This window comes from Phalacrocorax aristotelis, chromosome 10 (genome assembly GCF_949628215.1).
Source record: "Phalacrocorax aristotelis chromosome 10, bGulAri2.1, whole genome shotgun sequence".
Taxonomy (NCBI): Eukaryota; Metazoa; Chordata; class Aves; order Suliformes; family Phalacrocoracidae; genus Phalacrocorax; species Phalacrocorax aristotelis.
The window spans coordinates 4641546-4656493 of record NC_134285.1 but is presented as its reverse complement, the minus strand read 5'-3'; the positions used below and the strand labels follow the sequence as shown (position 1 = coordinate 4656493).

The 14948-nt window shown below is 49.6% G+C and overlaps 1 protein-coding gene across 5 annotated transcripts in view; it reads right to left on the bottom strand.

Annotated features, from left to right (window-relative positions):
- TNRC18 (trinucleotide repeat containing 18) overlaps positions 1-14948 on the bottom strand; it is a 56744-nt gene that overhangs the window by 2788 nt on the left and 39008 nt on the right. For 4 of the 5 annotated variants that reach the window (XM_075104824.1, XM_075104827.1, XM_075104828.1 and 1 more), the window contains 12 exons: positions 10725-10964; positions 8020-8462; positions 7012-7176; positions 6099-6240; positions 5552-5669; positions 5194-5269; positions 4705-4813; positions 3646-3762; positions 3213-3377; positions 1357-2651; positions 773-1009; positions 215-289 (listed from right to left, as the gene is read on the bottom strand). In XM_075104824.1, coding sequence (XP_074960925.1) covers positions 215-289; positions 773-1009; positions 1357-2651; positions 3213-3377; positions 3646-3762; positions 4705-4813; positions 5194-5269; positions 5552-5669; positions 6099-6240; positions 7012-7176; positions 8020-8462; positions 10725-10964 — 3182 coding nt within the window. The remainder of the gene's footprint in view (positions 1-214; positions 290-772; positions 1010-1356; positions 2652-3212; positions 3378-3645; positions 3763-4704; positions 4814-5193; positions 5270-5551; positions 5670-6098; positions 6241-7011; positions 7177-8019; positions 8463-10724; positions 10965-14948) is intronic. The other variant, XM_075104826.1, reaches the window with a different exon arrangement.

Below are 14948 nucleotides of genomic sequence, written 5' to 3'. Positions count from 1 at the left end.
GCCACCAGCCCTCTGTTCCTCTCAACACCCAGCACCTGCAGCCACTCCCGCCCTCCCACAAACACCCATGCAAAGTCTTCGATACTGCTGACTTGGCAGCCAAGGCAAACGGCGAGAGTCAGAGAAGCTTTGGGGGGGGCATTTCCTAGCCTCTCTTGGCATTTGTCATGGCATCCCCAGCATCCCCTCGCAGCCCGCCCCCAACCTCACCAACCTCCATGAAGTCCTTCCTCTGGCTGGATGCCTGCAAAGCTGTGGACAGACTCCTGCCTGATTTCTGATCCCAGCGCTGTCCCGGAGAGGAAGAGAAAGGAGAAAACAGAAATAAAAAGCCAGTGGATTAATTGTTTTTCCATAATATCACCTCCTGCCCACCACACATGCCTTTACAACCTCAACCCCTGTCCACAGCCACTGGTAATAAGTACTAAGAGCCTACTGTAAACCACACTGCACACCTGTGCAAAATCCAGTGTTTCTGAGTGGCAGGTCAGTCATTCTTACACTGTAAAAAGACTTAATCTGGCTCTTGACACTTTTTGGACTGCCACAAAAGTTTTTATTTCCCGGTATGATAAAATCCAGCTCTCCCCTGCTCAAGGGGTAAACACGAGGCTTGTCCACACCACAGGCAGCCCCCATGACATGAAACGATGGGGCCACCCCTATTATGATACCAGTAACAGACTGGGCCATGGGTGTTTTCCTTATCCTTGGAAACAACTGGGAATAAGCAGATTTGCAGCCCTCTTGGCAAAGGAGACCAGCCTACCTTGCCTTCGTTGAGTTTCTTCCCAGGGTTGGTTTCTTCTGGATGATAAAACCATTTGACTCGGACCACCATGTTGTTCCCCCACGACTCCCACATGCTCTGTATCCGGCCGATGTAGGGCAAGTTGGGGCGGCCGGCTGAGAGGAAGACCGCACAGTCTCCGATGCGGATTATCTCCTTGCCCCGGACAATGGCCTTATAGAACAGCTTTCTGGCCTTCCCTTTCATTCCTCGTCTCTGCCAAGAAAGGATCACACAGGTGAGCAGCCTGGGATTGCCCAGGTTTCCCCCACCCACCACCGCTTGCACCGTCCCACACCCCACCCTTTGCTGTCAGCAGAGTCATGGCATCTGTAGGCATTCCCACAAGGAAGAGGGCAGAGGGACACGCCACGCCAGATGGTTCCCCCAGACACAGCAAAGGCCAACCCCAAACTCTTTGCAAGCTGGAGACCTTGGCTGGGGACACACCATACCAGTGGAGTTTCACCACCCCAGGAGAAGGGAAAGGGCAAGGGTAAGAGGCACCACAAGGCAAATGCCAGCACGGAGCACTATGGAGCGGTGGGAAAGACTCTGTTTACCTGTGTGGGTTTCCCAAACCACTTCCACAGCTGCCGTGCGGGGAGGAAAGCAGCAATCTTGGGCCTGTTCTCCACCGACGGCAGTCGCTGGCGCTTAGCCAGCTCCTTGGTGGTGGGCAGGTGGATGCCCTCGCGCTTTTTGGGCCTGCTCTTGTTGCCGCTCTGCTGTGGGGCCGGCTGTTGCACCGGCTGCTGCGCCGGCTGTTTCTGGCTCTGGGGGTGGGAGGACGCACGGGATTTCCCTGCCTGCTTGGTTTGCTTGGGTGGGAGGGTTTGCTGCACCGAGGAACTTGGCTGGGCCTCAGCCACTTCGTCATCAGAGCTACAGGAGGAGTCTTCATCCGTAGTGGAGGATGAAGAAGAGCTGGAGCTCGATGAGGAAGAGGTCGATGAGGCTGAAGAAGAGGAGGAAGAGGAGGATGAAGAGGAGCTGCTGCTAGAAGAGGAAGAAGAGGAGGAGTTGGAGGAAGAGAGAGGGGTGGATGCTCTTGAGCTGGCTGAGCTGCTGTCCTGGGCTTCCCCTCGGTTCTTCTCAGCCTCCTCTTCTCCCTCTGACTCTGAGCTGCTGTCACTGCTGTTGCTCTCAGACTCCTCCACAGCTGCTGGAGCTGCTGCCTTTTCTTCCTGGTCCTTCGAAGCAGTGAGGCTCTCCGCTGAGCCATCGAACTTTCCTCCAAAGCTGGCAGGGGAAGGGTCTCCCTCAGCTGCTTTGGCTCGGGAAGATTTCTGCTTGCCCTCCGCACCCACTGCAGGGGAATAGCCTAGCCCCAAAAGACCCTTGCCATCTCTGCGACTGGCCAGGTTCGAGTCCTCCAGCATCCTCATCGCCTCCTTCATCTTCTTTGTCTTTGGAGACATCACACCCTCATGGTCCAGCTTGATCAGGATTTCGTTGTCATGCTTCCTCTGAGCCTTGACCATGGTGCCAAACTCCTGCGTCTCTTCTGTAGGTCGCCCTTTCTTGGCCTTAGCTTTCGATGCTGAAGCATCGCTGGAGCCAAAGGCTGCCAGCGTCCCCGGGAGGTCACTGTAGGGCTCTGTGCCAAGGATGCTGCCAAACACAGCAGGCTGGTAAGCGGGTTGCGGGGGGCTATGCAGCTTAGTGGAGATCTTCATTTTGCTGGCTTTTGACCGTTTTTCCTCTGTGGGGGCAGGAGAGCCTCCAGGTGGCAGTGGTTGCGATTTTCGTGACCCCTTCATGCTTGCCTTGCCCAAGCAGGCTGGCTTCTCTGGGACTGAAGAAGTAACAGGTGAAGATTCAACCTGATCCTTCTCTTCTGGCAAGGCAGCCTCTTCTGCAGAGGGAAAGAAACAAAAAGGCATGATGGTATTCATCCAGATGGGCACTATTACCTCAGACACAACCAGACACCAATGCTGACTGGTCCATGGCCAAGGGTGGCTTGTTCCCAACTGTGCAGGTATCCCCATAGAGGCACAGGTCCTCCCTGCTCACTGAACAGCCTTACTAAGCAGCCTGGCCTGATGCAAGTGCCTCTGAGCAGCTGATGAGCAATGCCCAGGGATGCTGCTTCGACTGCAGGGGAACCAAACTGCAGATCTCCTGCATCTTTGGCCCTACTGATGGCTGCTGAGATGCTCAGCTGAAAAAAGGATCCTGCTCTGCAGTGCTGACTGAGAGAGGGAGGCTCTTGCAGCACAGGCCAGCTTCTGAGCCAGCCTCCTGCAAACCATAGCCACACCACAGTTAGCTGATGCATGGATGCCCTCCAGTCAAGCAGTGCATCCATTCCCCTTCAGATCTTGCCCCAAGCAACAGCCCTAACTTGGGGAGAGTGGTGGGGAACTGTGCAAGGACTCCCTCAACTCCAGGTCTGGCAGTGGTGACAACCTACCAGCTTTCGCCTTGATGCTTGGCTTTCTCCCTCGCCCTTTGCCCTTTGACACAGGCTCCTCTGACCCCAGTGTAGCTCCCTCTTTTCCTTCTCCAGTGTCTTTGCTGGATTTACGGCTACGGCGCTTGGTGCTGGGCACCAAAAGGGCTGGGGAAGGTTCAGCACCTGGAACAGGTCAAAGAGATGGTCAAATAACACATAAAACAAAGATGCAATAGAGGGAACCTATCCCTACCAATTCTGCAATAGGGACTGGGCCTTTTTCCCTACAGGTTACATCCCACCCCGGTTCTGCATGTCCATAAATCATGGTGTGATTTTTGTGATTGAAGGTCTGTAAACTCATCCCAAAATGAGTTTGGGCAGGTGGCCCCAAACTCCTTACATTTCATAGTGGGAAGTGCCACGCAAAAAACTGGGCAGCAAGACTCACACTGGATCTTGTAGTCAGGTGGAAGAAGCCGAATGTGAGACAGTGGGATACGTCCCGTGTCCCCGTCATCAAACTCTACTGTGATGAGATCACCATCTTCCTCCAGATCCAGGGCTCCTGTGGGTTGGGGGAGCAAAAGATGGGATTAGGGACAAATATCAGACTACAATCCCCTTGTCACGGAAGTGGGGACATGGGAGAAGACAGGGATCTTGCATCAGCTCCAACCATCCTGTCCCACCTTTCCTAGGCTGTGCAGGGGGCACAGAAGGCTTGCTCTGCAACGGAAAGTCCCTGGTAATACTAAACCAGCTCACCCAGTGTAAAATTTCCCAGTCAGTGGCACTGCTCCAGAACATAACAACCATTCCAGTTTGACTTTCCACCTCTTTCCCCTATTTCCCTCTATTCTTGCAGAAATTAACTTTTCTGTTTCACTGCAGTATCTTTTTTTTTTTTTTTTAACCTGCATTTTGTAACTACTCTCAGCGATCACAAGCTGCTGCTTTTCACCTTCTCCCCACAAGAAATAAGGTGTGTTCCCACACTCTCTTCTTGCATCAGCATCACTGGTCTCTAAGTAATTCTTCTCTTATATACACATAGTGTGACCAAGAGCCCAAAAGCAAGACCAGCCATGGTAGAACTGTCCAGGGCTCTTCAGTGGCTTTTTAATGGGACCAGATAGGGGATTTGATGTGTCAGAAGCAAAGCTATTAGTGTGCAGGTGATTTAGAAACCTCCACAACCTCAGAAACCTTTCGTACCTGGAGTGAATTCTGACTTTTTGAAGTGTGTTGAATTTCCCTGGTATTTTAAGCTCCTGAATTGCTCACACATCCTCCTACGAGACCACATCTCCTGAACTAACAGGATGTTGCTAAACCAGCACCATAACTGAGTTTGGCATGACCCGGAGGAGACGAATGGGCCAGGCTCTGGCCTCCAGGACACTAAGAGCAGACCTCCGGGCTTCCCCAGACAAGCCTGACATTCCTCAGGACACGTAGGCCTGAAACATCCCTAGTTCACAGGGCAGAGCAGCCAGAGTGACCTTACCTCGGACAACTGTCCCTGGATAGAGGCAGCGATACTGCTGGCTCCAGTAGGCTGCAATCCTTGTGCCCTCGGGCAGGAATCGCACTGAAGGTGGTTTCACGTCGATGATCTGCTCAGGGCAAGAGGAAGGCAATTACTGATGTTCTTGGCACCAGCACCGACCATCCCACCACACTTTGCGTGTAGCAAAGCTGCTCTGGAGAAGGCAAGGGACAGTTTGCCTGCTGGGAAATGGCCTCCTGTCTGCTCACAGGGCAGCATGAAGGACTATCCCTGCTGATATACAGGCCTAGTGCCCACTGCCAGTGGGGGAGCTCAGCCACGGGGACGCAACCCACACCAAGTGGAGCTCTGCCCAGACTGGCCACAGAGACAGCACCAGGGCATCCCTGCAGCCCCAGCTGGGGAAGAAGGAGGCTTCCAGCTAGCCTCCTCCACCCCCAAACAGGGCTCAGGCACCAAGGACAGGCAGCCTTTGGCTTCACATACCGCTTCCTGCAAGAGCTGCTCCAGGCAGTAAATGTGAGGACGGTTTCCCCTCTCGCCTTCTACCACCACACGGTATCTGAAACACAAAGGCCCAGTCAGACATGGCACATGGAAGACATCACCCCAGTCAGCTAACACCTCCCTCTGAGCCCTACCACCAGTTTATTTGAGAGCATTTCATGAGAGGTAATTGGATTTTCCTCAGCGCTGATAAACCAGAGTAAACTCTCTTTCCCTCCCTGCCAGACTGTCATTCTCTCTCTAGCCAGGTCTACACAACCCCCAAACTGGTCCCCACATCAGCTACATCCCCATTCACCAGCAGAGCCTGGGTGGATACGGTAGCCCCTTAACTCACATGTCTGGTGAATGCACTGTCTTGACATGCCCAGCATAGAGCAGCTTGTCATCCATGGGGATGAGGACACGCAGACCATCTTTCAGCTCATCCTTGTCAATTATGCAGGAGCGGGGAGCTGTGAGGTGTTAAGAGGGGGATTAGAGAGCACCATACATGAAAAAGTGACAGCGAATGGAGAAAGAAATCTCATACTCCCAGCACTCCCTCCCCTAGGAAAAGGCCAGTAAGCCCTTTGCAGAAAAGCCTCTCTCTGGCTGCCTCCTGTCAGAGGAAAATTTTGCCCTCTTGGTAATAATAATATACCAGTAAATGAAAATAGGTCAGCTCAGAGTCTGGGCTTCATCTAGATGTCACAGTGGACCACTCTGATAAAGCTTGTTTTTGGCAAGCCAAATTGACTGGAAAAGCAGTATCTCCACCCCAAGGACTCATGGCTTTGGATGAGGAATGTGTGAAAGCAGCACAGTCATCCCCTGAGCAGCCCTGGGAAACGTGTGGGCCCCTCTACCTGTATAATTAGCCCCCCGGCCCCTCCTGCCCTCACCTGGCGTGGGTGGTCTCTCGACCAGCATGCTCAGTGGGATGTTCTCATCCTCTGAGAAGCTGCTGTCTTGGTTGGGTTCAAAATCCTCCTCTGCTGCCATGCTCTCCATAAGCTTGCTGACAGCTCCTCCCTTCCCTCGGTTCTGCAGGAGAGCAAGCAGCACATCAGCTGGATGACAACAGGCAACAATCTGATCCCATCCCACCTTCCTCCAGCGAAAAATAACCTGAGGATATCGGGACAAACCTGTCTCCACCCTCAGCAATGTTAATCACAGATAGTTAAGTGAGTGTACCCAAACTTGCGTTTTGGTTGAAAAAAGACCTTTGTTTTTCTGAGTTTATCCTCAAGCATCATTGACAGCTGACCAAAAGCTACTTCACACATCCTAGCCACACCTCACTCCTGGCGGTTAGGAGAGATGCTGTGGAGCAGACAGCTGTAGCTTTGCTCTGCATTCACCACCTCTCTGCAGTGTTCCTGAGGCCTGACCTCACAAACAGGCGGCAGCCACTGTTCCTATTTCTTCTGAAAGCCCCACGATCTGTTTCTTGCTGTTACACACAGGCTAGAAGCATTACACTCAAAGAAATTATGTGAGAAGATGCAGTAATCGGTGTTATGAGAGAAGACAGGCTACAGCAATAGAGCAGAAACCAGTTGTGACCTGGCTCACCCAGTGAGCAAGGCAACTCTATCACAATCTCCTTGGTCCTTGCTATCCATGAAGGCTCTCCCTCCACCCTGTGGCTGCCTTAAGAGAAAATCCTGCCTGCTCATTAATTTGGGGGATGAAGGCAAACAAACACCAGATGGTAGCAGCAGGTAGTACCTGACACTGCAATGGTCTAGGAGAAGAGCAGGGCTCTGCCAGCCACCCTCCAGTTCACCCAGACTAGAACCAGCCCCTCACCTCTTTTTTCACCTCCTTGGCCTTCACCTTGGCTTTGCTCTTCTTGGTGGAGCCCAGGGCATTTGCCAGGCTGACACGAACATCAGATGGGGAGCTAGGGATGCCAGGAGGAGACATGGACGAGGAGGAGGAGCAGCAGGGTGTTTCTTTACCCTTCTTCCGCTGCTAAAAATAGAAAGAAAACACTCCCATCAGTAAAGAGAGGACTGGCAAAGACCTGGGCCCAGGGAGAGGGGAAAGGTGGAGCAAAGCAGGCTGTGCACAGGTAGGATGAAATTAAGTCAGAAGTTAGTTCACTGCACCATATCCTACATCTCCCAGGTTGATGTGAGAAAAAGCTTTCAGGCTTCACACATTTTGGGGAGAGCTTGTCATTACCCTGGAGAGCAACTCCTGCCCATCAAACCCTCCCCAAAAGAGCTCCAAGAAGATCCCAGCTGGCCTCGTGCCACAACTAAGTTGTCTAACTCTCCCCACAATCAGTTCTCCTCCATAACACTGCCATAAACTAAACTGGAGCAAGAGGGAGCTGAGCTTTCAGCCAAGATTATCTTCAGCAACCCAGAGACCACTGACACCACCAGCCAGGGACAGCCCTCAGAAAACACCATATAAAAGGTGAACAGCCTTGAAGGCCAGTGTGGGGGCCACAGCTCAGCAAGCGGGTAAGGTCATGCAGAGAGCAGGAGAGAGATTTCACAGATATTTTAAAGCAAGATTGTCCACTCTGGCCAATCCAAGCAGGATGGATCTGGGACATGGATGGTGACACAAGTAACCTGCCCTGTTGAAACATGAGAGGCTTTTACCCCCTATGAGTCAGATCCAAGCCTGACAGCTCCTCCAGGCATACATGGGGCTGGCAGGGGTGACAAGGGGCAGCCAGACAGCACTGGGGCAACTGCTGAGACAGGACTCAACTTTCCTCTGTCCTAGTGGAGTTAACCACCCTTCCCAAACCCTCAGCTTCCAAGGGTCCCACACCAATTCTGCCAGCACATTCCTCACCTTGCTTAGCTCCTTTCTCTCCTTCCCCTTGCTGCCCTCCTTTTTGGGGCTCATGGGTGCCCCCTTGCCACAGCGCCCAGGCTTGGAGACAGGAGTGGAGCTGGCAGGCGCCGCGGAGGTCAGCATGGCCGAGGACATGGTGGCATCGTGGAGGAAGATCCGCTCACTCCGGCGCCGGTTCCACAGGTCATCATCACTGGCCTCCAGCCCGAACTCAAAGCTCAAGTCCTTAGGGGACTTGAATTTCTTCAGCTTGCGGCCTTTCTCAGACCCAAGCTTGGCCTTGTCGGCATTCCCAGGTCCAGAGTCCAGGCTGCTTGGGGCCTGGTTTGGCGGGATGCTGCTTGTCTCCAGTGGCCCCTTCTTTCCCCGCAGCAGCCCTGAAGGTGATTTCTTCCTAATCTTGATCTCACTCTCAGAGTCGGTGTATTCAAACTCTGTCCCTAGGTGCAAAGGATTTAACCATCAGTCAAAGCCCTGGCTAAGCCAAGACAGGCCACGTCCCACTGGAAGCTTTTGAACTCCATGGGAGATGCCGTGCCGGTTCAACAGAGCCCTTGGTGTTCCCCTTTCTAATCCTCACATCCCTCAGATCTGTATTTCCACCCCATAAAACACTGGCTTCCCTGAAAGTAAGTCTCCCCACCCCAAACCAGAGTCCACTTATTCAGGCAGTGTGTTCCCTGCCTCCATTTTCTCCCTTCTCCCACAAACAAAACCCTGCGGTGAAGATCGTAAGATAAAATATCCTCTAACATTTGCCCCTCCACAAAAAGGAGTTCCTCAGCTGAAGAAAAGCACAGACCCCACACACTGAGCCTTCCTCCCCTCCTGCTGGGAGTCCTCTCCAGCCCTCATCTTCGTTTCAGGAGAACAACCTCTTTAACGAATTGAATAAACCCAGTTTTCATGCTTTTTTTTTCCCATTGGCCATCAGACACCACACATCTTTTTATTGGCTCAGGTAATCGCCTTGAAGTCAAGAGAAGTAAATGATCTTTTGTCTGTGGCAAATGGAAATCCCCTCACATGGGCCTCTGCTTAGCACAACGGGCACAGCAGTACCTAGAGGCTTGAAATATTGTAGTAATGCCAAGATGTTCACCACCTTCAGTGTGCTCCCCAGAACCTGATAAAGGAGAGCAAAATCATGTGTTTCCAGGGACAGAAGGGAAACTGAGGCAGCACCTACAAACCCAGCAACATGGGCAGGAGGGTAGGCACAGCACCATGGCTGCACAGGTGCTGTGCTGTCAGAGGGATACAAACAGCCAGGAGGAAACTTGCCCCAGGTCTTGCAGTAAGTCTATGTTGGAACAAGAAATGTGTAGAAACATCAGCAGAACCTGGTTCTCCCTTTCGAAAAGATACCACCTCTCCTGTATACTCCTCCAGCCTGCTGTGGATCTGCCCTCTCTGCACTCTTAGTTGTGTGACTCTGCCTTCAGACCAACAAGGTCCAAAATCATTGGCAGAATCTCTTCTCAAGCCCAACAGTGAACAGCCCCTGCTGACATAACCACTGCTTGCCGAAGACCCTTCAGAAAGGACACACAGGACCAAACAACATTCATGTAGGTAAGTGAAAACACATGGCACAAGCATGGAAAGCATCTTCTCTCAGTCCTTCTCTCAAATACGCTCACTTTCCTGGGTAAATTCAACCTGCTGTCATATTCTAGCCAAACCTCTTCCCCTGAGACAGCCCCAGCATGAGCAGGAAAAGAGCAAGCCTGTCAAAATCAAAGCTGGCAAGGCTCAAAATGAAAAACCCACTGGAAATTACAACACCCCTTCTCCTCTCTCACTGCTGCATGAGACAACTTCTAGACGCTTCCAGTTTCAAGGAGGACAGGTTACAAGACGATAAATTCTTAACACAGACTGTTGGAACAAGTTGGCAAAAGCCTAATATAGCATGGAAACAGTGCTAAAACAAGACAGGCTCCCAAGGAAGACATCATTTTCCATTCTGAAGCATGCTATAAATTCCATTATCACTTAATAAATATTAATAGAGAATTTATAAATGGAGTCTATATAGATCTGTCTGACCGGGAACGATGTCACCAATGGGCACTTGTGCAGCCGGGCATGGGGAGGGGAAGAAGTTAAACTGCCAATTATGTGTAACACACAAACCGAGACAGAGATGGAGACAGAAACACAGAGCCTGGCACCGCAAACTCATGAGCAGAGGATGGAATGCTTGTTTCAAGTCTCCTTGGCTGGTTTCTATGAGGAAGCTGATGGGATGGACTGATTGAAGAAGTTTTTCTTCTGCTTGGGTGTCTCCACTTCTCTCGAGTATCTAAGATCAGCTGCATTTAGCACATGCTTCCTTCCATAAAATGTAACAGCACTTCACTGCCTTCAGCACTCTGTCCAAGGGGACACAGTATCCCATCGCTTGCCTCTGCAGCACGACTACCCAGGATTCAGCAGGTAGGAAAGGAGGAAACTTTGAAGAAGCCATAGGCGCCTAGGGACACCATGGCTGCAGCTGCTAAACCTGCCATACCCATGACTGGTTCTTGTTTTCTCGCGAGGCGATTGCCCCCACCTTCAGCATTAGGATGAAGAAGCCAAAAGCAAAGAAAGGGCAGGACAGTTTCTGGGTAACAACCTGCTCTCTTGCAGCACAGTAGCACCTCCTGTACCTTCTGTTTTGCCCCCACGGTGCCAACCCTAACCACACAACTCACCCATCAGGCTCTGCCGCTCTTCCTTCTTCTTTGCCTTCTGCTTGGCCTCCAGCTGGATGATGGAAAGCGGAGGGGGAACGATGGGGCTGGGCATTGCACTGGCGGCAAACCTTGCTAGAAGGCCCAGGCCGCTCTCGTCAAGGGCAGGCGATGAAAGCCTGTCAGTGCCATCTATCCCGTAGTCCTCTGCTTCCTCCTCTTCCTCTTCCTCCTCCTCTTCCTCTTCCTCCGAGCTAGAATCTAGCACGCAGAAAAGAGGGGGCCCATTACAAATCTCATGGAGTTGTGTATCAGCCATATTTCCACCCCAAACCAATAAGTCTCCTGCTGCTCTGTGCTCACCTAATTAGCACTGAGCTACCCATGAGCTGAGCCAGATGTTGGCCACAGACACGTGTCTTTGCAGCCATACAGCCGGTATGACCCTACCTACCACCACCCTTGAAGGACACAGCTATACAGGGTTCAGCAAAGAGGACCCATTCAAGGTGAGGGAGGGAAAAGCTGGGTGTTGGCAGAGATTTGAAAAGGACACCACGCACCCCTTCCCTGCATCTTTCAGGAGGAATTAAAAGCTTAATTCCTTTGAAAATCCCAACCTTGGAGCTGTGGGATTCCCCTCCCGCCCACCACCTCCTCCTCCATAACGAAATCCATTAGTGTAATCAAAATCAGAGATCAGCAAGGAAGGGGAATACCAGAGATCAGCCTGCGCCACGGTGGAAGGCAAGGAGGACACAGAGAGGAGAAAGGGCAGGAGGCAAAAATGCAAAGGGGGGGAGGGAAATAATAATTTGGAAGCAATGGATTTGGAATGCGTAAGGGGGGAAAATGTAGGCAATGTTGGAGACAAGGAGGAGTGTTGAAACGCTCTGCCTCAAAACACTCTGTGCCTTTCATTTCCCTCTCTACAGCTCAGGCTAGGGAAGCCCAGCTCAGCACAGGCAGGAAAAGCTGCCCACAGCCCAAAATCTTAATCTGGCAAAGTAATCAGCCTTGCTGCTTGCCTCGGCTGACACTCGCAGAGAGCAGTAGGCTGGGGTTTTCCTTTATGGTGTGTATATACAGCAGGTATTTTGGGGGTAGATGCTCTGAGAATGGCACCCCTCCCTTCCTACAGCACTTCCCAAGAGGCTGTCACCAGCTCAAAGGCAATTAATTTTAACGGCATCTCATCCAGTTAGTGCTGGTGAGCGAGAGTCACTACACAAATGCACATATACCACACACACATATACCACACACACATACATACACACACATATACACACACACATATACACACACACATATAGAAGCACATAGAAATATACCTAACTGCAAAAAGTGGGTCTGGAAAAGATATTTAATTTCTCTTGAAATTGAGGGCTTAAGTAGGATCATTGAGGTTGCTGGAAAATTTCTACCACTAGCAGGAGCCCTGTTCTCCCTGACTGAGCCCACTCGCCAGTTCCCTGCCAGCTGCTATCCCTGCGTCTGAAAGCCAGCCAAATGAGAAACCAGATCCCTTCAAAATGAGCTGGAATGAACATGAAAATCCTTTTCTTTTCACGTATGCCCTCTGGGACAGATAAAAATGTCCTCAACACTTGGTTGTTTAGAAAAAAAATTACAATAACACAAGTGTTATTTTTCAACTTTGGATTATTTTTCTGTGACATTAGAAATAACAGGAATATCAGAAAACAGTGTCCTCATCCTTGCATTTTATCAACCGAAGTAATGGCCAGCTATTAGTTTTTGGTTGGGTTTTTTTGGGTTTGTTTTTTTTTTTTTTTTTTAACAAGGAGACCTTTCCTCTGTAGCATACATTAGATAGTCACAGAATACTAATTTTTAACTGCATAAAAATCCCTTCCCCATTTCAGTTGCTCGGGCCAGTTCTCTGTGATATAGAAGTGTTACTAAACTTACAGTTCTGTTGTAAATACCAAGAAATCCACAGCCCTGCTCACTCCATGCATAAAAACCACATGCAAAAAAAAAATCCGCAGCAAAACAGGATCAGATTCCTTCCTTTATCAGAAAAGGGGGCACAAATGCTGTTTTTCTACAATATTTTGCCAAAAACAAAACAAATCCAGATGACCCTGACTATTCTGAGACCCAGAAACCACCTGTCTGAGAAGCAGCAAAACCGTGCCCGAGTTCAATGACACACCATGGGGTACTGAGACCCCCTCCACACATCTCATTTGGCCCCGAAATTCATTAATTCTCAGCAAAACCAGGAAAAAATTTTAAAACATCAACTTGTACAGCCCCTCATGCCAGACCTAGAGAGACAGCTGAGCAGAGAGTGGCTCACTAAGCAGCTGGGGAGGAAAACAGGCCAAAAAAGGGGAAATGTTTGCAGGAAAATCCCTCCATGACCTGTCCCACACGAATCCCCTGCAGCACCCGTGGCTCAGCTGTGCTGACTACCCAGGGGCTGTGCCGAGCACGGGCAGCACCACTCCTTCGGCACTTAAAGACTCTGCTCGTGTGAGGGCATAAGGGTGCCCAGCAGCTACAGTATTTCAAATGCACCAAGGTAAAACAGATTTAAAAGCCAGGATGAAAACGGCTATTACTCACGCTACAGAAAACGTTCGATACAGTAACGTACCTGGCAGTTATTCTAACCTCTTTCAAATATATGCTGTCACACTATGGAAAGGCAACTGAAGATAGCCTCTTGTCAGCATTTTTACCAGAACATTTACACTTTTATCTGCATGAGATACGATTTTCAGCCTGAAAATAAACACATTTTAACACATTCACAGCACAGATCCCTCCTCCTCCACCTCTCAAGGCAAGGGCAGATCCCGCTAACTGCACGTTACATGCACCACACAACCCCTGCTCCTTTTGCTCCTGATCTTCCAAGGGACAAAAACTAACAAATAAAACAAAAAACACATTTGGGGCTCTGCTCCAAACCCACATGCTGCTAAACTAAGACCCCACATTTATGGTCATGATGGCAAATAAGCTGCTGGTGCTCTACGGCCATCTGCACGGCTTCTTGGAGAGACTCATGATGCCTGTATTTAATGTGAAGCAGGAGTTTTACTCCTCCTGTACCCAAACTATGTGTGGGCTTAAAGTGCAGTATGCACAGATGCCTTTACACAATTGAAGCCTCAATTTTTTTTCTCCTGAAAAGGTGATTTTTAGTTAACGATGGGGAAAAAGACATTTAAAAATTTATTTTCTCCTTCAATTGTAATTCTGTTAACACTGAGCAAGGGTAAGGGAAAAATATTCAAAGTTAAAAGTATCTTTTCTAATTGACATTTTTAAGAGCATGTATATGTGTGTATATACCCACACACGCAACCACACGTGTACATACAACTCTACACCCAAAACAAACAATAAATTCACACTTAAATGCTACTGATGCCAGATAAACTGGAGCCAAAGAAGATTTTTTTCCCCCCTAAAATTTTTACCTGCATTAAATTAAAAACCAAACCCAATTAAAAATACTAAATTTTCTCATTGCTTTTAACAGCTAAGCTGCCATGGTATTTTACTGTAGGAGAGCAGTAAATGAAGATTTGTTAATGATGAACAGAAATAGGTTAAGCAATTTGTTTTTTAAAGACTGATGTAACAAGACTTGATTGAGGGCGGTGTGGAGAGGAAAGGCTTGGGAAGGGGGGAGTAAAAACACACACTTAAAAGAGTCATTTCACATTGTAAAAAAAATAGCATGATTTTCTCGTAACACCAAGCAGGCCTACAGCATACAAAGCAGGCTAAGTACAGGCAGACTTTAGACAGCTACTGGGTCATTGACATCAGATTTGTGTGATCTGTCCAAATTCTGGAGGTTATTTTTTTTCTCTCCAATTTAAGATTGTACCTTTTTTTTTTTTCTCTCCAAATAAGCCAATTCTCATCATTGGAAGATTTTCCACCCCCCATATGTGCTGTGTTGCTGACTCCAGAAGTACTTTAAAAAATTAAAAATATTACATCTATCACATGACTGTGTAGGGAAGCGGTTATCCCTTGCTGTTTTTTTTTTCCACTGGGGTAAAATCATCCTCCAAGTCAGGGAAAGGAGAGCAGGGAAGAAGGTACCCATTACTTACTAAGAAATCAGTATTAACTTTTCAAGGGAAACAGTATTGAGGAGGAGAAGTATTGGTCTTCGGCCTCAGAAAGCTCATGGTTTTACCTATCTGATGGGTTTCAAAGGTCCCATGTGGTTTTGGCCCACATTAGCAG